General features: G+C 35.1%; 1 protein-coding gene across 1 annotated transcript in view; it reads right to left on the bottom strand.

The window, feature by feature from the left end:
* Positions 1–1,216: 1,216 nt before the first annotated feature.
* hpcal1 (hippocalcin-like 1) overlaps positions 1,217–25,558 on the bottom strand; it is a 36,259-nt gene continuing 11,917 nt past the window's right edge. The window contains exons 2-4 of the mRNA XM_030128811.1: positions 15,561–16,062; positions 11,136–11,241; positions 1,217–1,434 (exon numbers count right to left, since the gene is read on the bottom strand). Of these exons, the coding sequence (XP_029984671.1) occupies positions 1,337–1,434; positions 11,136–11,241; positions 15,561–15,938 (582 nt within the window). The 5' untranslated portion in view covers positions 15,939–16,062 and the 3' untranslated portion in view covers positions 1,217–1,336. The remainder of the gene's footprint in view (positions 1,435–11,135; positions 11,242–15,560; positions 16,063–25,558) is intronic.

The following is a 25,558-nucleotide window of genomic DNA, read 5'->3' as shown; positions in this document are numbered from 1 at the left end:
ATTACTTGAAATTTCAGGTGACCCCCTGTGGGGTCCCGACCCCAAGGTTGAAAAACACTGCATTAAAAAATTAAATACACTTGATGGAAAAAAAAGCATTGTAATTCACAACTTATTTTGGTTCTATAAACATTTAATAATTTTGATCTAAAGTACATATATATATATATATATATATATGTATATATATATATATATATATATATATATATATATATATATATATATATATATATATATGATGATTGACAGGCGGAACCCTTTAATTGGCTATTGTTTATGGCTGATGGATGAGGTCATCAACACCGGATACTTGGAATGTAACGTGCCGTGGCGAAAGAGCGGAGGGAATATTAGCAAATGTCGGAAAAATGTTAAAATGCAAGTTTCAGCAGAAGTGATCGGAGGAGGAACTATTCAGAACCTGCTTAAAGCCTGTCAACAGTAAACGGTCATAAAACTATATCGATGGCCAAAATACAAAACCTATTTGAAAAAATCACGTTTTTCAGGAAACAAAAAAAACGTGGCTCCTGGAGGATTCTGTTGGGTTTCTGTAAATTGTCTTAGAGTCTGTTTTTGACCAACTCTATATGTAAAGTGTCATGAGATAACTTTTGTTATGATTTGGCGCTATAAAAATAAAATTTGATGGATCGATTGATGGTTTAGTTTTATTACAGTATGGTCTTTGTTGTTGTTGTCAGGTGACCTTCATGTCATAAGAAAGGGCGGGATTATCTTGCAGATACACTGAAAATGTGGAGTCATCCTTGTTCTCACCATTTAATGTGAAAAATTTGCAGATAGGAGGTTTTGTTTTTTGGCCACTGATATATAAAACTGTATCTGCAGTTGGACGTGGGCATTAAATGAGATTTGCTGATACCTGCAGAAACCCTGAATCTGAACAACAATAAGCCGCTTACCGACACAATTAGGACCAAAATCGAATCAAATTATACCAAGTGTTGCAATTAGTTTCCGCTTAGTGTAACATAATGGGATCATAATACTTGCGAGCATATCATCCAGTCAGTATAAATATATGATATGGCACATCACTTTAGAGAGAACACGTAAAAAGCAAGACCTCTTTAGAAGAAGAGCATACAGAATACCAAAACTGAAAAGCACATCAACGTCCACAGAGAAGAGTCTTCATAAATGTAAACATTAAGACATGGGAGTGTTAAAATAAAGCGTCACATGATTGTCTGGTGAGGGGGGGGGTGGGGGTGGAAATGACAGAGCTTCTATTGGGTGAACACCAAAAGCTGGATGGATATTTGGGGCGTCTGTGTGTGTGTGTGTGTGTGTGTCACTGTCTCTATTCTCAGAACTGACGTGAGGCCCCCTGATCCGACTGCAGAAGTCTGACAATGGAAGGGTCGCTCTTGGCACCTTTAATGAACTCCTCCAAGGACAGTCTACCTGTGGAGCAGAGAGCACAAAAAAGGATCAGTGGTGGTACATGTAACCATGGGCTGAATCACCGACCACCCACATGAACCACAGCAAGATATCTAATGTTCTTTTGGAGCAAATTTGACAATATTACGTCACTGCTGCCCTAAATAACACACTAGCATTAACAATGACTGAGAACGCCGCTTTAGAAACATAACAATAAACAGTACAAACTGCTTCTAAACAGTGTTCGGTGTCCAGGAGCAGAGGATGTAACCATCTAGAATCAGTCATTTCCTGCTGTCGTTCACATGTCAACCAGAAGGTGGTGCTGTTGGGCTATGTTCATGTAATTTCAGTGAAGGACTATTGACACAAATAGAAATAGGACATTAACCCTCTGGTATCCCATCCAGCAAGGCCCTTACTAAGCACAAAGTGTACCTTTTTGGCACACTTGTGGAATAATGTCAAATAAAATTTTCATACAGTTTGTTTTTAATTCTTTTACACTTTTTTCTATTTCATCACCTTGAGATGTAAATAAAAATACCAAATACTCAATAACTGTCACATCTTTTAACCCTTTAAATGCTGTGTTTGTAATGTAAACAAACCATTTTTTGGATGCAAAAAAAACACAAAAAATTTATTTTTTTCAATATACTACATGAAAAGTGGATCACATATTATTTGATTTTTTCCTCCTGGCATATGTCAATGATTAAAAACAACATTAGTTAATTTGCATTATTATTTTTGTTGCTAGGTCAAATGTTCATAAATACTAGCATCTGTCACCAAGTGTGCCAAAAAGGCACACCTATAAATCAAACTATTAAATATTATATATTGATTTATTTTTCTGCTCTAATTTGATTTTATTTTTGTAAATCAAGGTCAGCCCTGATCATACATATCAAATGGAAGAAATAGTGCGTTTTAGGCACACTTGGGAGACAGATGCTAGTCTTGTAATTTTCTTTTGTTTACAATGTGCACATTTTAGTTGGTGGCCAGAATTTTAAAGATCATGCAAAAATGAACAACTTTTGAATTCTAACCTTATTTAAATTGTGAAAAATAATATGAAGTTTTTTAACACGAAGTGCAAAGTGTGCCTAAAAGGTGCACACGGATACCGGAGGGTTAAGTAAGATTTGATCGAGTTCTTATTTATTTATGTTCTGCTCATTAGTCTGCCCATGTCTGGACAAATGTATCTTATTACTGAGTTTTTCCACTTTTTTTTTTTACATCTGATTCAGTTCATTTTTTTGTCATATGTTTTATAATGTCGAAAATCAAGGTAAATGAAGTTACCATATTCGGTTCCTTAAAACCGAATATGGTAAAAAAAAACAAAACAAAACAAAACAAGGGGTGTATATAAAAACACAAGAAAAACACATCTATGTACCCTAAATGTCATCTAAAATTAACATTTATTCGCAAAATAGTATAGCAAACTATTACATGATCAAAAAATTAATTTTAGCAAAAAAAAAAAAAAGACTCTGTTTTAAATGTCTAGGGCAGTGGTTCCAACCTTTTTTGGCTCATGACCCCATTTTAACATCACATATTTCTGGTGACCCTAGACCAGTGTTTTTCAACCTTGGGGTCGGGACCCTATGTGTGGTCGCCTGGAATTCAAATGGGGTCGCCTGAAATTTCTAGTAATTGATAAAAATAAAAAATTACGAATAAAAAATATATGGTAAGTTGATAGAGACAGTCACAATCCATAAAAGACATGACAAACTGAGTCTGAAACTGAAGCACTGTGGTTCTGTTTATCTTTCAAATGTTCATTGTGGTCAGTTTCAGATGCTGCAGCTCTTTCATAATTCATAGTTCGAGTTCTTGTTTGTTCAGTATTAATTGTCAGCCTTGTAAATCCAAGCTGGACTGACTGTACATATCCTGACCAAGGAAAATCAAATTCTCACATTCTCGCTTTTCTGCCTCAGTCCATAATAATATACATTATATAGCTTAAATGTTGTCGCAAACTATTACATGATCAAAAACAAATTAATTTTAGCAACAAAAAAAAAAAGTCTCTGTTTTGAATGTCTGGGGTCGCCAGAAATGTGTGATGTTAAAATGGGGTCACAAGCCAAAAAAAGGTTGGGAACCACTGAACTAGACATTTAAAACGGAGTCTTTTTTTTTTTTTTTCCCTAAAATTAAAATTTTTTTTGATCATGTGATAGTGTTGCAAACAAACATTATTTTTAGACGACATTTAGGCTATATAGATGTGTTTTTCTTGTGTTTTTATACACACTCCTTGTTTTGTTTTTTGTTTTTTTTGCCACTTATGGGTAAGGAACCAAATATGGTAATTTCATTTACCTTGATTTTCGACATTATAAAACATTTTGAAAAAGTCTTGTTAGTGCAGTGGTTACCAACCTTTTTTGGCTCGTGATCCCAGACATTCAAAACAGAGACTTTTTTTTTTTTTTTTTTTGCGAAAATTAATTTGTTTTTGATCATGTAATAGTTTGCTATACTATTTGGCAAATAAACGTTAATTTTAGATGACATTTAATCTACATAATATATATTATTGTGGACGGAGGCAGAAAAGCCAGGTGTAGATTACTGCACAAAGTGAGAATTTTATTTTCCTTGGTCAGGATATGTACAGTCAGTCCAGCTTGGATTTACAAGGCTGACAATTAATACTGAACAAACAAGAACTCAGACTATGAATTATGAATTTGCTGCTACAGACGTGTGAAATTTCACTCATTATAAGGAAATGGGGGGAAAAATTTTTTTAAAATTCATAAAAAATCGGAACTTTGACCTACTTTTTCCAAAATGTAATGACATCTATTTTGGGTCACTGGCAATCTATAAACCCAATTTGGAATGAATTCAACCAATAGTTTTGCTGCTACAGATATGTGAAATTTCGCCCATTATAAGTAAATGGTAAGAAAAAAATTATTTTAAAAATTCATTAAAAATTTTAACTTTGACCTACTTTTCCCAAAATGTAATCATGCTCTGCTCATTAGTCTGCCCATGTCTGAACAAATGTATCTTATTACTAAGTATTTCAGAGTTGTTTTTTTTTAACATCTGATCCAGTTCATTTTTATGTCACACCTGCAGTTTTGAAACAAACTGAAAAACCCAATAATGTAGATCAGCGCTCACCACAGTCTAATCCAGTGGTTCCCAACCTTTTTTGACTCATGACCCATTTTAACACACAGACAGTTTTGCTGCTACAGACACGCGAAATTTCGCCCAATATAAGTAAATGTTTTTTTTGGTTTTTTTTTAATTCATAAAAAAATTGAAACTTTGATCTATGTTTCCAAAATGTAATGCCATCTATTCGAGGTTATTGGCAATCTGTAAACCCAAATTGGTACAAATTCAACCAACAGTTTTGCTGCTAGAACAGTGGTTCCCAACCTTTTCAATTTTTTTGGTTTGTGACCCCATTTTAATATCACAAATTTTCTGGTTGATCCCAGACATTTAAAACGGATTTTTTTTTTTTTTACTTAAATTAATTTGTTTTGATCATGTAATAGTTTGCTATACTATGTTGCAAATAAACATTAATTTTAGACGACATTTAGTCTATATAATGTAAATTATTATGGACGGAGGCAGTAAATCCAGGTGTAGATTACTGCACAAAGTGAGAATTTTATTTTCCTTGGTCAGGATATGTACAGTCAGTCCAGCTTGGATTTACAAAACTGACAATTAATACTGAACAAACAAGAACTCAAACTATGAATTATGAAAGAGCTGCAGCATCTGAAACTGACCACAATGAACATTTGAAAGATAAACAGTACCACAGTGCTTCAGTTTCAGACTCACAGTTTGTCATGTCTTTTATGGATTGGGATTGTTTCTGTCTGTTAGTAAGTTTTTATTTTTATCAATTACTAGAAATTTCAGGTGACTCCATTTGAATTCCAGGTGACCCCGCGTGGGGTTCCGACCCCACGGTTGAAAAACACTGGTCTAATCTGTTCTGTCACAGTTTCATAATGAGCCATGAGTATTTTTACACTTCTCAGTAATGTAAAAGATAAATGGTCTGATGTCAAAAGCCACCAGCAGCTGAGTTAAGATAGTGAAACTGGTTTAACTTAAATTTATTAGTAGCAAGAGAAAAAAAAATGTACACAGACTTATAGAAGTAAAGTGACAAACTCTTAAGAATCGTCATAAATAGATGTAAATAACCTTTCTAGCCTCACAATATTAATGCTTATTGAAGGTTTGATCATGCAGAATATATGTCTTCATCTTGTCTTTTCACATCTGAATGTCTGGACAAAGGTTAACTGTTTACTCATGATCAGGATGTTTTCAGTTTCACACCTCCTTCAGACCAAACTGAAAAGTCTAGACCAGATCTAAGATTGTTTTCTGGACATTTTTTGCTTTAATTTGAAAGACAAAGTACAGGGTTATTCAAAAAGAATAAACCAATTTCATTACGCAGCATTTTAATAAGGAAAAGCAATAGAAAACTCCAGCCGAGTCACAAGTATTCTACTCACAAGCAACTTTTATTTCTTGTTTTACAAGTGTTCAATGTGGCTACCACCTGCAGCACGGACAACACTAGGTGCACTGATAAAAGCTTATGTTCCCCCACGACCACTCCACTCGTCTGGGGAACGTTGTCTGGTGGTCCCCAGACCTTGTACAAGACAATCCAGGCTCTTTTCATGGGTCATTCCACATTGGTGGAACGCCCTACCAAGTACTATGAGAACAGAGGCATCCCTGCCTATCTTCAAGAAGCTCCTGAAGACCCAGCTCTTCCAGGAGCACCTCCTGTCCTAGCACTGTCAGACATTCCATTTTAAATATTTTATTAAAGTTCCTCCTAGGCTTATCACAGATTTTCCCAGGATTATCTCTGAACCTGCTGCGGTGGTCCTGCCTCTCTCCTGCCTTCATCATCATCCCTCACTTATCCTCAACTGCCTCCATGTGTCTCCCCCTACTCCCCCTTCTCCCCCTCTCCCCCAGTCTCTATCTCTATCCCTCGCTCTTTCTCTCTTTCTTTGCTCTCTCTCTTTAACCCCAACTGGTCCAGGCAGACGGCCATCCTCCAGGAGTCTGGGTCTGCTCGAGGTTTCTGGTGTTAAAGGGAAGTTTTTCCTCGCCACTGTCACCAGTCACAAGTGTTTGCTCCTGGAGGATTCTGTTGGGTTTCGGTAAATTGGCTTAGAGTCTGGTTTTGACCAACTCTATATATAAAGTGTCATGAGATAACTTTTTTGTTGCAATATGGTGCTATATAAATAAAATTTGATTGATTGAGTGATTTAATTGATTTTCCCCTGTAAGTCGCTTTGGAAAAAAGTGTCTGCCAAATGCATAAACATAAACATAAACAACATCAATGCGAAAAGAGAATTCCTCCCAGACGCGTATCAGCATATCACGATCCACTGAGGTGATCGCTGTTGTTATTCGATATTTAAGGTCATCGAGGGAGCCATTCAAAACTTAGAAAACTCCTCTTTCAAATGGTCACTGACTTGTTCCATGACGATGCTTGAGAACTGAAGCAATGCGTCATGAAATCGGTTCATTCTTTTCAAATAACTCTGTATGGACAAAATTTGGAAATGTGGGCAAAGACGGTAGAGGATAAACAAATGTCTGGCTGATTGAGAATTAAACCTGGGAGTCACTTTCAGTTATAACATTCTAAACTGAACATACAACACTCCTTACAGACTGAGCAAGCTAAACACTGGCATTTCTGACATATGTGAAACTTTTCTACACATGCTTTGGGATTGTCCAGCCCTGGAAGACTTTTAGAAATCGGCTGTGACAATTTCGGAAAAATTCACATTGACTCTAACTCTAAAATCTTCTAAAATCTCTAAAAGCTCCTGTTACACTGGTCAACAACAAATTTATTGTTTAAGTTTTTTGAGCTGATTTAGGATAATTTTGGCGTGCTGAATCTAAAAATCACATTAATTTTGCTCAATCAGGTCAACTTTCTGAACTATGCTACATATTGGCTTTTTAACATTTTTGCTTACATTTATGGGCATTTTCACATCATATGATACAAAATTCTTTCACATTTCTTGCAATGAACGAGTTCTGAAGATTTTACTTTTGCCAATTTATGATTAACCCTTTCATGCATGAATTATGAGAACCTTAATCAAGATTTTTTTTCCTGAGTGTTTTCATTCCTCTTTAGGCAAGAAAAAAAACCCCAATGTGATTGAATTTTTTTTTTTTTTAAATCAACCTGTTTTTCATGGAGTTACAAAAATGTCCACTCAGCTACACCATGAATTTTGTTCTTGAAGCAAAGAAACATGTATTTAAAACCCAATATCATAAAGTGATATGAAAACAGTGAAATGAAACCATGTTTAATACAGCTAATCTGATGTTTTCTCACATTTTAACATATTCTAATACTAGTTATTACTCACTTCATGGAGATAATATGCAAAAAATAAATATTAACAATTGATTTCCACTCAAGAACCAATCAAGAACAGCAAAGTTACAATAATGGTATGAGCTGGAGTTTATGAGATGATGCATAAGTGTCCACTGTGTTGGTTGATATGGAACTAAAACAACAAAACCCATGAATATACAAGAGTAAAGCTGTAGAGTAACTGTCCACTGTAGTGACCACTATGCATGAAAGGGTTAATGTTTTTTTTTAATATTACAGGCGAATGAAATGGCTTCGACGAGAAGATCTTGCAAAAATAAGCCTGACGTATTCTGCTACATCTGCGGTGAATACACCATTGTACCTAACAGGAATCCTGTTAGAAAATGATTTTTTTTTCTCTGAAAACCTATTTTGGGTGAGAACTATATAAAAAAATCAACTGATAAAGTCACAAAAATGTAATCAATTTTGTGAGAAGATCAAATTTTTCAAAATCAAATTAGCAAAAAAACCTGACCTGATTGAGAAAAACAGATGTCATTTTTGGATTTAGCGGTGTGAAATGGTCCTAATTCAGTTGAAAAAACCTAGACAACTTGCAAAAAACATTTTTTTGTAACCCAGTGTTATATAACACATTATAGGATGTATTTTATCTTAACTGCAAACACTGCAGTAAAAAATGCACTGATAAATACTAAAAATCTGAGAAATCCCCTACAAAAATATGGTGGATAAATGAACGTCTGTCCTACTGCACTAAGAGACAAAATACTCTATTAATATATTATTATATCTATAATTCTGTTAGGGGAAAAACTATCAACTTTGAGCATATATGGGCCCCCTTTGTGAACCCCTTACCATTAATAGACTGTAATGCTCAACTGTGGACAATATGTTTAACTTGTGTACCTACAGTCACGGAAAAAAATATTAGACCACCCTTGTTTTCTTCATTTTCTTGTTCATTTTAATGCCTGGTACATCTAAAGGTATGTTTCTTTGGACAGATATAATGATAAGCTCATAAGAGTTTAATTTAAGAGCTGAAAAAAATGTACATTATGGGTCAAAACAGTATTTGAAATCTCTCTGATGGGACATTTTAGAGACAATTTGACAGATTAATGTTGTTAAATGACCCATATTTTTACTTTTAAATTCCGCTTTGCTTTAGTTGGACCATAAAGGATTTTCCAAAACAAGGAGCTACTTTATATTGAAATAAATGTTGGAATGGCAATCAATTAAAGTTCGCTCTCTGATGGGACATTACTGTGTTTTGACCCTATTGGAAAAATGACAATTTCACCAAAACTCTCATTTTTTGATTAAAAGTTTTTGCACTTGCAAGAGGTGGTTTTTCGAGCATAGTGCAATTGGTATATCTCGCAAAACTGCAATGGAAAGACCTTTTTCCGCAACTAGAGTCACGTGAATAAAGAAAAAAAAACAGATGTTGACAGATGTTACAACAAGCAAAGAAGAGTTTTAAAAGAAACACACACTGGGAAACCGAATCATTTTTTAAATTTAGTATGAGATAGAGGGGTAATATACAGTCGCGGAAAAAGTTATTAGACCACCCTTGTTTTCTTCAGTTTCTTGTTCATTTTAATGCCTGGTACAACTAAAGGTACATTTGTTTGGATAAATATAATAACAGCAAAAATAGCTCATAAGAGTTTAATTTCAGAGCTGATATCTATCCATTTTCCATGTTTGTTTTTTTTGATAATAACCAAAATCACTTCAGTTCTTACATCAATATCTATGGCATTGTACTGACAAAAACAGTGCTTTTAGGTATTCCATGTTTTCTTTTCTGTCTGTTTTAGTCACATGATACACACAGGAGTTAGTGCCTGATTGCATAACCATTGTTTTTGACGACTTTGGATGGTCTAATAATTTTTTTTGTGACTGCATGTTGATTTAATTTAATTTTTTGTCATGTGTTATTGTAAAATGACCCTGAATGATTTGATTAGGACTGGTGCTGTTCCAATGGATGTTATGGTTATTTCATGGAATGTTTCTATTCTGTACAAACTGTGTGTATACATTCCTACTAAATATATCTTTACAAAAAAACCTGTGAGTCACTGTGATCATGTGGTACAGACCCATAAAAAGTGTTGTTTTGAATAATTAAATCGAAAAGGCCAGGTACCAAACTGGCTTCAATAACAACTGTGTGACAATATTCACATTAATAACAATACCAAAAGAATATTAGAAGATATGAATGGTTATTTTCATTGGGATCCTGCAGTATCTCACTGGCGTCATGATGATAACTCTAGGTATTGACTGTTCTGATACCGATCGGGTCGTCTCCAGCAGAGTGTATCCTCCTGAAGGTTTTTTTTCACTCGAGACGTCTTGTCACGTGACAAAACCATAGGTGCAGATGACAACATGTAACCGGGTTGTTTTCATTTTAATACAAGACAACAGCTCTGCTCTTCCTATTTATTTTGCTTTTTTATAGCATTAAAATAAAAATCAGTGCAGTGAATAATAAATCTGGCAGCATGCTTGTGAACATGCCCCAGAGCTAAAACGCTGAAGTGTACAATCTCTGCAATTCTTATTATCTTCTACGTTTCTGACAAGCAGCACAAGTGTAAGCTGTATTTAACTGAGTTTCGTTGGATTTACGGTCCACTGCTGCTGTAGCCGCAGGCCTTTTACCATCTGATGTTATAAAACTCACCTCTGAGACACAGCCCGACCTTCAGACTCTCCAAACCTTCTGCTTAAAATGCTGTTATGTTTACAGAAATAAGATATTTAGAGCTGCTGGATTCATGATACAGTAGTTCTAAATGTCTTACCAGGATGTGACATGTCAAACCATTCAGAAAGTCAGAGTTAAGAATAGTGTCTTCACCTTTTCACACTGAATGTTAAATCAAACGGTCATGTGCTCATGTTATGTCACATCCTTTTACAACTCTTTTCTTTTCCTTCCGTCTCATATACAGTATTTTGTTACTCTCCAAACTGCTCTGTGAGTGTAACTTAAGCGTGCCATAGTTACATAACCTTTGTTGTAGGCTTCACCATTCAGCAGTCATGAAAAGTCAGTGTACTCATACAGAAGTCTTTTTATGTTTTTTTTTTGTTTTTTTTTTCTATTTCCTTCCTGTGAGATTCTATTTTCATTCAGTTCTGGCGTTTTAATTCACATTATTAGTGCCTGCTCTTGGTAATTTCTGCAAACAAAGTGAATAATAATCACAAATAAAACGTAAAACAGCAGCTTTACCGTCATTGTCGATGTCCATCTGTCTGAAAATCTTGTCTGTCCGTTTCTCTGGTGTTGATTCATCCTCAGGCATCTTCATCACCGATGACACCATCTTGTATATTGCCTACAGATACAGTTGAAACAGTAAAATGTCTTCAAAAGAAGAAATATCTCTTCCCATATGAATATTTACTTCAATTGCTTCCAGGTGTTCTGGGAAATAAAGCTTATCCTTCTGTCGTAGAGCCCGTTTACATGACCATAAAAATCCGATAACTGAGAGTGATCTGATAATTGTCATAATCAGATGTGATGCCTTTAGATGCACTTCAGAAATGTGCTAATCGAAAATCCCTGGTTTTCATGTTTCAGTCCATTATCATCCCACCCCCCCAAAGGGGAGGACAGGGGTATTGTTTTTGGTTTGTTTTTTTAGTTAACACTCTAGCAGCAAAAGTATTGGTTGAATTCATACCAAATTGGGACTATAGATTGCCGGTGACCCAGAATAGATCTGATTAAATTTTGGGAACGGAAGGTCAAAGTTCAAATTTTTTTTAAATTTTTAAAATCTTTTTTTTTCCATTTACTTATAATGGGCACAATTTGACATGTCTGTAGCAGCAAAACTATTAGTTGAATTCATACCAAATTGGGTTTATAGATCGCCAGCGACCCAGAATAAATCTGATTACATTTTGGTCAAAGTTCAAATTTTTAATGAATTTTTAAAATCTTTTTTTCTTCTCCCATTTACTTATAATGGGCAAAATTTTAAATGTCTATAAAACCATCAATTTTGTTTCAATTTACTTCAAACTTGGCACATATATAGAGACAATTGATATGTTGACATCAGCACATAGACATGATGACATTAGCTGGATCGATGACAAAATAAGATACAATATGTGCGAGGGGAGGAGTTTGTTGTGCCTGGCACTACTTGTTTGAATTCTTTCGGAGTACGTACGTCTGTTATGACGTAAGATGTACACTTCCTGTCATTTCCAAAACATCTGGTCTTGTCTTGTTACCATGGCAATGCCTATGGTGTCAGAGTTAGCTGTCCTAATGTGGGATAAGACTACAAAATAGGTCACATGTTGCTGCTATCTTTCATTTAATTTCATTGTTTGTTTACCTTTTTCCTTAGCCTCACAGTGTCGCTGTGTTACTTTCGTTTATATTTTCTTTTTACATGTGCGCAGATCTAAAAAAAAAAAATAAAAGAAATCAGATTAACCTGTATACATGCGTGAAAACATCAGAGTATTGGGGATGAATCTAGGTGTGTTAATCTGATTTCTCCTAATCAGATTACTGCTGTAATCGGATAAAGCCTATCAGATTATCCTGTTTACATGATCACTTGAATAATCTGATAACTCCAGAAATCGGATAATGATCGGAGTATTTGGTGTGCATGTAAAAGGGCTCATAGTTAAAGTAAGTTACTCTGAACAGCTCATGGCTAGAGTATGATGTGTGTTTTTGTATCTTCTAAAATTGCATTTCACATCATCTAACACATTCTCTGGCTGAGAGGTGTTTTGCTCAAAAACAGAACACATTTTACTGTAGCAAAGCACAGATGCTTTACCCTTTTTTTCTCTTTTTTTCACATTCATTTGTATCTACAAACACAACGGACTGAGCCAATATTGATATGGCCCTGCAGGCTGCTCGGCTCACCATATTGGAAGAGTAAATATAGCCATGTTGATAAGAAAAAAACTGAAAGGGCAGCCTGAATCCATGATGTGAGGCGAAATTACCTGATGAGTTCAGACTGGGACCATTGAAATATTATACAACAGTAAAAAAAAAAAAGCACAAATAAAAGAGATCCCTATGAACATAACACATAAAAGTAGTTTGATTTATGTCTGAATATATAATTTAGTCCTGGGCAGTGTGACCAGAATGTTTAATCATGGTTTTTATAAGATTCTGACTTTCACAGAATATCACAGTTTTGCTTTTTTCCACGATTACATCCTATTGAAAACACTGAATATAAAAACATTTTAACTAAATAATGTTTAGAATGACGACTATGATAAATACAGGGTTTTCTTTGCAACACAAAATGTAAACAATTTTTTATCATGCTGTGACTGGAACATATTGTGTGAAAAATAAACAAATAAGTCAAAAACTGTACCATCACTACGGCTGCACAATATTGGAAAAAACTGACATTGCGATTTTTTTTAACCCTGCGATATATATTGCAATATGAAAAAATACTCAAGAGGATATATCATCTGTGTAGTGCTGACATAAATGGTCAAATTAGTTGTGTTTCCTCTCATTGTGGCGACAGGTGTAAGACACTGTCGACACAGAACACGTGTTTCAGTATCATCCTTCTTGTAGCCGAAATAATTCCAGGTAACTGACGTTGCCTTTCTTTTTGGCGCCAAGTCTTCATTTTCGATGATTTTTCTCTTGTTCGTTGCTCATTTTTCAATGTTGTTACCAGTGACTCACTCCATGTGCAGGGGCGTGGTCTGCTTCAGCAAACTGATTAAGAACGATTGTGATTGGTGGATCGCTGTGCGTAGTGTGTGTCAGGTAGGGATGGGAATCGAGAACCAGTTCTTTTTGAGAACGGTTCCCAGTAGCCCGGTTCCTTGGAATCATTTGCCTGCCTGCTTAAGGATTCTGCTTACCGATTCCGCCTTCGTTGGGCATGCATGATGACTTCTCGTGCACGCTGCACTGTTTTGGTCAGAACATATCCAACATGGCATTGAGGCAGAAATGGTCCAAAAAGACGACACCAGGTCCACTTGGAACACTTGCAAAGCTTCCATTTCTTCAAAAGGGTGGAATCCCTCCAATATGCTCAAACATTTGTCCACAGCATGTGATTCATTTACAGGAATGTCACATATTTGATGCGCTACTTAGCGACGCTTGTGAATCTAGCGGCAGAGCGAACACCAGGCCGGTTCCGATGTGGGCAACAAACGTCCTGCCCCCTCAAATAAAAGTTTCCAAAGGTAGGGGAAAGGAAATTAGGTGCACAACGATGGGAGACACAGAGGAATTAGTAAAGCGTCTTAAGTTTCACTTTCACTGTATGGTGCCCCCTGCCAAGAACCTGGCATCTGTTATTATTATTTGTACATACTGTATATGTTATATTTTCTGTGCAGAGATGGAAATATAAAAGACAGTTAATGCAAACACACCTGTCTGTACTCTTTTATTCCCTCATGAGAATCGATAAGATAAGATAAGGAATCGGATCGATGGGCAAAATTGATAATGGAATCGGAATCGCTAAATTCTTATCAATTCCCATCCCTAGTGTCACGTATCCAGGTTGAAATTAGATGAGAACATGCCGAGTTAATTTGCAACCTACATTGCAGGATCTGCAATGTGACTATTGCGCACACGTACATCACGATGCCGATGCTCAAACGATATTCAGGGTGGGGAAGCAAAATTTACAATGAACATTTAGTTGTTTTTTCTCAGCAGGCACTACGTCAATTGTTTTGAAACCAGACATATATTGATGTCATAATCATACCTAACACTATTATCCATACCTTTTCAGAAACTTTTGCCTATATGAGTAATCAGGAAAGCAAACGTCAAAGAGTGTGTGATTTGCTGAATGCACTCGTCACACCAAAGGAGATTTCAAAAATAGTTGGAGTGTCCATAAAGACTGTTTATAATGGAAAGAAGAGAATGACTATGAGCAAAACTATTACGAGAAAGTCTGGAAGATACTATTAAAGAAGAATGGGAGAAGTTGTCACCCGAATATTTGAGGAACACTTGCGCAAGTTTCAGGAAGCGTGTGAAGGCAGTTATTGAGAAAGAAGGAGGACACATAGAATAAAAACATTTTCTATCATGTCAATTTTCTTGTGGCAAATAAATTCTCATGACTTTCAATAAACTAATTGGTCATACACTGTCTTTCAATCCTTGCCTCAAAATATTGTAAATTTTGCTTCCCCACCCTGTATATTATGCAGCTCTAACCATCACCTTCCTTTCCAAACCAAATATTCCTCATATTAACTGCATTACAATCTTAGAACCATCAATAAGAATGTAAACAGCTCTCGTTTCAGCTATACTACAGTATGATGGAATATAAAAAACCCATATGGTGCAGGAAATTACTGACTCATCCAGGATATTGCTCAACACTAGTGTGATTTTTAGTCTTATTCTTTCATTTGGACCAGATTTGTCAATCCCCAAAAGAGTCTGACTAGATTAACACCTTTCTGTCATATCTGAGTTGAAAATAACCATGCAAAAAATGTATCATCCACACCATATGTTCCAGCCTACATGAATAAATGACTTATTTCTCCGAGTGCCTCTTAAACAGTATGTAGATAGACTGGTTTGCATACACAGCTGAACAGATGCTGGTTTATAATACGTGTTGCCTGCTCTCACCTGGACTATCTCCAACATCTCTGCCCGGCTGATGTACCCGTTCCCGTCCAGGTCATACATGCTGAAAGCCCAGCGTAGCTTCTGCTCCAGCCCTCCGCGAGACGTCACGCTCAAGGCGATGATGAACTCCCTGAAGTCGATGGTGGCGTCTCCGTTCGTGTCGAAAGTGCGGAACACGTGCTCGGCGAACTTCGAAGCGTCTCCGTAGGGGAAGAAGTTGGCGTAGATCTTCTTGAACTCCTCGACAGTCAGGTGACCGGTCGGACAGTCTTTGAGGAAGCCTCGGTACCACTCCTGCAGCTCGTGGTCGGTGAATTCTGTGTTTTCTCTCAGGTCGTTCAGGACCTCGGGCCTCAGTTTACTGTTCTGTTTCCCCATGACACAGCTCCCTCAGGAAAGCCGATAGCTGGACTGTGTTTTTTTCTTTCTGAATCCCTTCTCCTCGCGCTTCTCTGCTACGCGTGTTCTCTCCACAACACTGGCTGCTCGGCTTCCTCTGCTCCTGCAGGAGACCAACATGCCTCATTAATATCCTTGTGTGAATATCATAAATCATTCATGGGTTCAATAAATCCTTTCAGTTTGCAGCAGTGCTTTATTCTAAAACATGTGCTGAAGACAAAGGACACATCTGAACAGTGGAGACAATAAAACACAAATTAGATTATATTACAACCTAATGTAATGTTTCACTCCTGTTTGAACTCTATGGGTCTGTGTTTCTGCGGTGGAGGGCAGAGGTTTTACTGGTCTCCGTGGATACAGTATTAATCCTTCAGCGCGATGATAATTTATCGACCTTTCCCCGCATGGTGGAGTAACAAGTGTCCTGGGGCATTGTAATTCTCAATAAAGCCACTTTGTAAAAGGTCACTGATATCGACTGTTGTTACTGAGAAGGCCAGACAATCACCGCAACAATAATCTGCATCTTGACGTGAAAATTCAACAGGTGAGACTCATGTTGCTGAATGTAGAAAAAAAAAAACAAATAAGCAATTAGTATAAAATAAAATACCAATGCAAACCACTAGAGACCAGAGATACTAAAGCGTTTGACCACCTGGGCTTTTCACCTTTGTTGTCTGTAGTTTCTCCAAATTCCGTTTCCATGGTTATATTCTCTGAAATCTGTTTATTCATGTATGAAACAGGTATTCATGATTGAAGATATGAGGATGCATAAAAGCAACACATCCAAACTAAAGCCATAACCACATAATAAGTAATAAATGAGATGCTTTGTGCATCCAAACCACTGATGAAGCACAAGTAAACATGGGTGTGTTACTAAGCAAAAGGTTACGACAGTTATGAGTCTGTATAACTGCATGAGGATGTGTTTTTAGGGTAAAGAAAAGTCATGAGGGTGGAAAGTTTTTTTAGTCTGTGGTTGTATGATTAGTTTTCTTCTTCCCTCTCCTTTTCGAGCTATTCATATTGAATTTATTTTGTTATTACAAAAGTACATGGCAATTGCTATATTGTCTTGATCACCTCGATTTGGGTGCTTCTATGAAACTGGTCCATAAAAACAGGACATGGGGGCTAAATATTCAAACCAGATGTAGACTAATGTTATGAAGCAAGTTTGGAAGCACTTTGGGTCTATTTTAAAAATAAATACTTACTGAGATAAAAGACAAAGTATTTTTCAGGTAAAACACATTTTTATATTATTTTACATTACATTTAATTCAAAAATCTGCATGTAACACGATCAAAAGGAAACGAAAATTACGCGCTACTATTTTTTTTTAATATCTCTTCATTCTCTCACAGGTACATTTTGGGAATTGAACTAATTATGCAAGGCAGAGTTTTTGACAAAAATGACAGCCGTTGCAAAATCATTCACGATTTATTTGTGTTTAAATGGGCAAGTTCTGCATGTAACGCAAGTGGACACAATGGGTTACATACAAAACCTGGAATGAGACTGAGATTCATGAAAAACCCATATGTCTGGATTAGAAAAACCACTAGGATCAACAAATTTAATACAATGTCTTTATTTATAGCGTGATATAAGACCATTTCAAGCCATGTTTTCCAGATCAAATGCACTGACACCTAGGTAGTTTTTCATGTCCCAATTTTGGTCCTATTATTGACCCCAATATTTTATTAAAAATTCATTAATTTTGGGATGGCCAGAGCAAGAGTATAATTTTTTTTTTTTTTTGCATTTATCTGAGGTCATCATTAGGTACATCCTGGGAGGAAATATGTCTAAATTTCTCTTTTATTATTGGGTCTAAAAAGCTGGAAAAATGAACCCAGTTTCATAGAAGCACCCATTTATTAATTTATTTGCTCTACTTTTAGTTCCTTGTACACAAAAGTTTAGTTTTTTTCTTCTGCTCGAAACAAATACATAGAAAGAAAGAAAGAAAGAAAGAAAGAAAGAACGAAAGAAAGAATATTTTAAGAAAGTACATTTATGAGATTTAAATTGATCTTCACTTGAATAATCTGACATAAAAAATTAAATCCTAAAATATATATATTTTTTAATACATGTCTTTTCCTGTGTTCAGTTAGTAAAGTTTGAGCATCATCCCTGCTTGTCCCCTTTGCACTAGAGGAAGTTGTTATTGCCACATGCGGTCCATTAATGTAACTGCAATCAATAGCTTTTAATAATAAACCAGGTTACAGGATTCCTCGTACCATTTACAGAATCATGTCCCTCAGAATCTCTTCCACAAAAGCATAACTGGAGAAAAAACTGAAATCAGGGACGCACTGATTGTAATTGCCCTGGGTCAAACCTGATAAAGATGTGTAAAAAAAAAAAAAAAGTAATAATTTAGCTCATATCTGTAGACCATCCTTTTGTGTCTTTATTCTATTAAGCTTAAGTGTTCATTACCTTATCTTTGAATTCAGCCATACGAATTCAACCTTTAATACACAACCCAGAAAGAAAAAAGTCATATTCACAATATTTCTTTCGGGTCATCATTAGTTGTGGTATTGTCGAACTTACAGGGTGCTTGATCTTTATCCAAATAAAAATCCCAGACTTTTTCAAAACTGCTATTTTTTTCCCCCTTGACTTTATGTACTTTTATAATTGTGTGTCTACTTTTTTGGTTGAGATTGTACCTGTTATGTGTAGTAGAAAAAAACTGTTTTAATAAATGTATGAATGAATGAATGCATAATTTGCTGTAAATTGTGTTTTACTGACAGAAATGTTTTCAAAACATGACATGGATATCACACAAACAAGTTTCACTAGAATCATTCCAGTACCAACCAGTTAGTGAAATCATATCAAGTTTTTTAATATGCTTTCCTCATGTAGCTATTTCTTATCTTACAAGATTATGTGCCTTTTAACATACTTTAAAACTTAACCATGACATAAACTTTTTTCCATACTTTATTAAGACTTTAACACAAAATCCCAGACTTTTCCAGGTCTGGAAAACAGTGTTTCAAAATTCCATACTATTTAAAAACACTAAGTCTGAGAGAAAAAAAGGTACTGAAAACAAGTGAAATATCTGTCCATACAGCAACATAATTTCACTTGACAAGATTTCTTGAATTAAGGTTGTTAAATCTAGAAATAAGCATATCTACAGATATATGAACACTTAAAATAAGAAATTAACTCTGAAGGGAGTGATATTTTGCTTTTTTTTTTTGCTTTTTTAATGGAATTATCACTGGTTTTAACAGGCAACCTCATATCACCCCTATCCTCGCATCCCTCCATTGGCTCCCTGTGTGTTTTAGAATTGATTTTAAGATTTTACTGATCACTTTTAAAGCCCGAATGGGTCTGGCCCCAAGTTATATAGATGAGATGCTAGTTGACTACGAGCCAGTGCGCAGCCTTAGCTCCTCGGGCAGAGGGCTCCTGGCGCTTCTAGAGTCGAGGCTTAAATCTAAAAGTGACCGGGCATTTTCCATCATGGCCCCTCGACTTTGGAACGGCCTGCCCGAGGAGGTAAGGCTTGCGGAATCAGTGACATCTTTTAAATCACTTCTTAAAATACATTTTTATAGACTTGCTTTTATGTGATGTCTGTCCCTTTTTAACTTTTTAATTTTAATTTTTAAATTTGATTTTTATCCTGTTTGATTGTTAATTTGTTTCACACATCTCTCTTATTGTGTTGCTTCTGTTTTAGTGTTTTTACTTGCTTCGTGTATCCTGCTGTTGTGCCCTCTGTCAAGGCATTTTGTAAACTTTGTTTTTAAAGGTGCTATACAAATAAAGTTATTATTATTATATTATTATTTTAAAAACATTTCCCTGTGGTCTACATAAACTGTAAATGCTCTGCTTGGGTCTAAATTCTTCATTAATTCAACTCCACAGGTCCATCTTCAACCCTATTTCTGAGTAATGACACTAGAAAGGTCGTTTTGAGCACTGGCCCTTTAAATGCAAATGAGCCACTTCATGCCCCACCCCCTCCAGGTTGTTGACTGTGCTGCTCTGTCCCATTCAACCAACAACTGAACCTTTTAGGTAATCGGCTCGAAGTTTGGACATATTTTCAGTATGGACTACAACCGCTGCTGCTGATAAACAATTATGGCGTACTCTGAGAAACGTTCATCGGAAGTCTTGACCTTATATGTGCAAATGTCGTGATGTAATTAGTTATGAAACGTAACAAATTAAGAAGGAATTAAAACAGGTTGTAGAAATCCACTTGATTTTTGCCAAAATGAATACAAAGATAGTTTTGCTGCACCTGGAGGGTTCAAATTCAAACTTTTTGAACTATTAGGGTCCAAACACACAAATAAATGTACCAAAGACTAATAAAAGTGGGTTTAGCAAAATATGACCCCTTTAAAACCTGATGTGTCATCACTGACACACCCCAAACAATTTTGGCATACTCTGAGACATGTTTGTCGGAAGTCTTCACCTTATATGTGCAAATGTTGTGACATAACTAGTTACGAAACATAACAAATTAAGCAGGAATTCAAACGGGTTGTAGAAATCCACTTGATTTTTGCCAAAATTAATATAAAGATAGGGTTCAAATTCAATTTTTATCAACTATTAGGGTCCCCAAATACACAAATATATAAACCAAAGACTAGCCTAACACCTTTAAATCTAAGTTGTTTTTTTTTTTATCTTGGTAAGACCCACATAATCTGCAGTTCCTGAATCAACATCATAACATTTATCTTTGTCCAGATGGAAGAGTCACACCACTGCAAAACATCATTAGTACATCTCAAAGATTCTCACTGAGGTTCAGGTCTGGACTCTGGAGGACCAAACTTGTGAAAATGATGTCACAGGCCTAAAGAATCCTGGCATTGTCCAAACTTTATGCTCTATAACACAGGTGTCAAACATGCGGCCCGGGGGCCAAATCCGGCCCGCCAAAGGGTCCAGTCCGGCCCCTTGGGATGAATTTGTGAAATGCAAAAATTACACTAAAATATTAACAATCCTTTTAGTTCAGGTTCCACATTCAGACCAATTCAATCTCAAATGGGTAAGACCAGTCAAATACTATCATAATAACCTATCAATACTCACAACTCCAAATTTTTTTCTCTTAGTAAATGTAAATATTTTCATGTATTTACACTAAAACAAGTATAATTTCACCAAAAAATGTGAATAACCTGAACAAATATGACCAACCTGAAATGTTTTAAGAGAGGTAAGCACAATGTTAAATATATTCTGCCTGATATTAAATATTTTGTGTATTTGTAGATCCACTGTGATCTGTAAGTTATAATGAACATGTGGAAATGATAAAGTGAGGCATAATATTGTTAAAATTACACTTATTGTTTCAGTTTGTTCATGTTATTGATTTAAGGAAAGCATTTGACACAATTGATCACTCAATATTACTCCGGAAATGTGAAATGTATGGTATAAGAGGTGTGACGCAAAACTGGTTAAAAAGTTATTTACAAAATAGGTCTCAGTATGTATCAATTGGAAATACAAATTCACAACTTAGAAACGTAACATGTGGGGTCCCACAAGGTTCAGTTCTGGGACCCAAGTTATTTATACTTTATCTAAATGATATCTTTATGGCATCTAGTAAGTTAAAATTTACAATATTTGCAGATGATACTAATTTGCTTTATTCGGGAGTAAATATGAAACAAATATTAGAAATTGTGGAAAAGGAATTGAGCAAGTTAAAAAATGGTTTGATGTAAATAAGTTATCACTTAATGAAGATAAAACAAAATTTATGGTTTTTGGTGGTGCTAGGGGAAGTGATGATATAAAACTGAAAATTAATGAAATTGAAATTGAAAGGGTGTATGAAACAAAATTTTTGGGAGTGATTATTGACCATAAACTCTGTTGGAAACCACAAATAGAATATATCAAACGCAAAATGTCCAAAGCTGTTGCGATTCTTTATAAAACTCGAGACTTGTTAAGCAAAAATGTTTGCATATGTTGTATTGTTCACTTGTAATGCCATATATGTCATATTGTGTGGAAATATGGGGCAATGTGTATAAGACTAATTTAGACCCAATAATTAAACTCCAAAAAAAAGCTATTAGAGTCATAAACAAAGCTGGTTATCTCCAATCAAGTAATCCACTTTTTGTAGAATCTGGTTTGCTAAAATTTCTTGACATTGTATATTTAAAAACAATGGAATTTATGTTTCACGTTAAAAGTAAAAACCTTCCTTTTTGTATTCAGAAAATCTTTAAGTTAAGAAAAGGACATTATAATTTAAGAGGGATGTTTGTGTTTGAAAAGTGTAAAGTAAGAACAAACGTTAAATATCACAGTGTTTCAGTTATTGGTGTCAAGCTATGGAACGAATTGAAGGATGAAGTGAAATTGTGTAGCTCACTGTTGAGTTTCAAAAAGAATTTAATTGGTCAAATTATGAAGGGCTATGAGAGTAATATGTTTACAAAATAACTTATTACACTGAATGTAGTATAATTTAAGTTTAAGTATTTTTCTGTTGCAACTTAAGGTGTGGACATGGACTAAGGGTGTAAATAGGAGAAGCAGAAATAAGCCTCCGGCTTCAGCTTCTTCCTTTTTCAGTTACAAAATGTGTTAATTTTATGCTTGTTTGTTTCTTTTTTTAATATGTAGGTGTTTTGTTTTGTTGTCTTTTTTATATGTGTGTGTTTTGTATCTTGTATTTAACTGAAATAAACATTCATTCATTCATTCATGTTATTCACATTGTTTGAAAGGATAGTTTGCAGATGTAAACATTTTCATTGTTTAATTTTACATTTTCACTCTAAAATATAGAGAAAAGTTTGGAGTTGGCATGATTTATATATTATTATGTTATTATTTTACTGGTCCGGCCCACTTCAGATCAAATTTAGCTGAATGTGGTCCCTGAACTACAATGAGTTTGACACCCCTGCTCTAGAACAAACTTTCGGTTGTTTGAGAACTAAGAGGCTTCTCACTGCATCAGTTCAGTTTAAATAACTTGCTGCAGCTGAAACATACATTACATTACGTTACAGTAGTAATTATCCAATGGAAGGCTTTTCCTGTTTGCTTTGCTAAATACAGGAGTGGTCTTTTTTTGGTCATGCAGTGTAGGTTATTACCCAGCAGCCACTGTTACTGCCATCAGTGAAAATGAATTTACTGATAGCTGACATCAGCCATTGTGCATCCGTGCATCACAACTGGAACTGATTGTAAATTGGATTAAACTGAAGAGATATTGAATCAAACTGGGATGTTGTAGATTGATTTAGAGAATCAGTGGCGATAAAAAAAAAAAAAAAAAAAAAAAAAAAGGCAACAGGGTTAAACAATCTGGTAATAAAATCATACTGCAAATGGTGATTTATGAGGCTGTATTTATTTTTTCATTTCTACAAATAGATCACCCTATAACCTCCTAAATCTGGGCCTTTAACCCTTTCATGGATACTGGTCACTACAGTGGACAGTTATTCTCCAGCTGTTCTCTTGTATATTCATGGGTTTTGTTGTTTTAGTTCCATATCAGACGACACAGTGGACGCTCATGCACCATTCCATACACTGACATTCATACCATTAATGTGTGTGACGGACTGCCGTGGGACGAATAAGAGTGAATGGTTGAATGTGAATGAATATTTTATATAGATGGAGTTATAGAAATGCATTTTTTTTTTTTTTAATGTTTTTTAATGTTGTAGTTTGTATTAATGTGTGTTTTTTAATGAGAACATCAGCCTGTTCAGGGACTACAGGTGGAAATTAGCACTAGTGCTAGAACCTGGTACACTATAGCTCTCCTTTTTAAGGTTAATGTATATTGTGCATTGTCCTTGTCTAAATAAATAAAGAAAATGGAAAGAAAAAAAAAAAAACTTTGCTGTTCTTGATAAACCTGATCTGCAGTAATATGTTTTAGTGTAAATCAATTGCTAATTGTTATTAGACTGTAATTAACAGTTTTCCTAATCAAAAAGTTTATTTATTTATTTATTTATTTTTTTGCATATTATCTCCATGAATTGAGTAACAACTAGTATTAGAGTATGATAAAATATGATAAAATGGCATTAGTGACTTTATAAATGTTTTTATTTCATGGTTTTCACATAGTTTATCACTTTCTGACCATCCGTTTTAAATACATGTTTCTTTGTTTCCGAAATCAAATGCATGGTGTCCAGCTGAGTGGACATTTTGGTAACTCCATAAAAAATAGGTTCATTAAAAAAAATTCAATTGCATTGTTTTTTTCATGCCTAAAGAGGAAAAAAAACACTCAAGAAAAAAATCTTGACTAAGGTTCTCATAATTCATGCATGAAAGGGTTAAATTGTAGATGCGGAAAAAATTATTAGACCACCCCTTGTTTTCTTCAATTTCTTGTTCATTTTAATGCCTGGTACAACTAAAGCTACATTTGTTTGGACAAATATAATGATAACAACAAAAATAGCTCATAAGAGTTTAATTTCAGAGCTGATATCTATCCATTTTCCATGGTTTTCTTGATAATAACCAAAATCACTTCAGCTCTTACATCAATATCTATGGCATTGTACTGACAAAAACAGTGCTTTTAGACATTCCATGTTTTCTTTTCTGTCTGTTTTAGTCACATGATACACACAGGAGTTAGTACCTACTTGCATAACCATAATTTTTGATGACTTTTGATGGTGTAATAATTTTTTCGCGACTGTATGTTGATTTAATTTTATTTTTTGTCATGTGTTATTGTAAAATGACCCTGAATGATTTGATTAGGAGTGGTGCTGTTCCAATGGATGACATGCTTAATTTATGGAATGTATCTATTTCGTACAAACTGTGTGCATACATTCCTAATAAGCATATCTTTACAAAAAAAAAACTGTGAGTCACTGTGATTATGTGGTACAGACCCATAAAAAGTGCTTTTCTGAATTAGAGCCCGGCCGATTAATTGGCGCCGATTATAGCGTATCACCGATTAATCAGCATTGGCCAATATGTAGCCGATTTATCAACTTTTTTGCTACACGGAGATTCTGTCACTCTCTGCTCCTGTGTATCTGTGCCAGCGGAGCGTTAGAGGAATAGTAAAGCACGTCAGTTTCACTTTCACTTCCACCCCCCCGGAAAGTTTTGAAATTATGTTGTCCTCTTAACCCTTAGGGGTCTGAGCCTATTTTGGATGTTTTTGAGTACTTTTGATTTTGCCTTTATATAGGCTACTATATACAGAAATGTTTACTACGCCCATGTTTGGTATCTTTTTTTTTCAGCACAACTTCATCTATGTCATCGGCCTATTATTTTTTGACTTTAGCCTACTATATCAACACAAAAGGACAAAAAACACAAAAAATATAAAACCCAATTTGAAATATTTATATAATTTATTGCATAAATAACAAAAAGATGCTTAACGAAGCATTTCAAAGACTTTAAAAGTGAATATCGGCTCCAAATATTAGGTTTATAAAATTTAAATTGTAATAAATTGAAACTATACTCAAATATTTGACATAAAAGCATATCTTTACACCCGCAGTCC

Source organism: Sphaeramia orbicularis, chromosome 24, assembly GCF_902148855.1.
Source record: "Sphaeramia orbicularis chromosome 24, fSphaOr1.1, whole genome shotgun sequence".
In the NCBI taxonomy this organism is placed as follows: domain Eukaryota; kingdom Metazoa; phylum Chordata; class Actinopteri; order Kurtiformes; family Apogonidae; genus Sphaeramia; species Sphaeramia orbicularis.
This window is presented reverse-complemented; position numbering and strand designations above follow the sequence as displayed.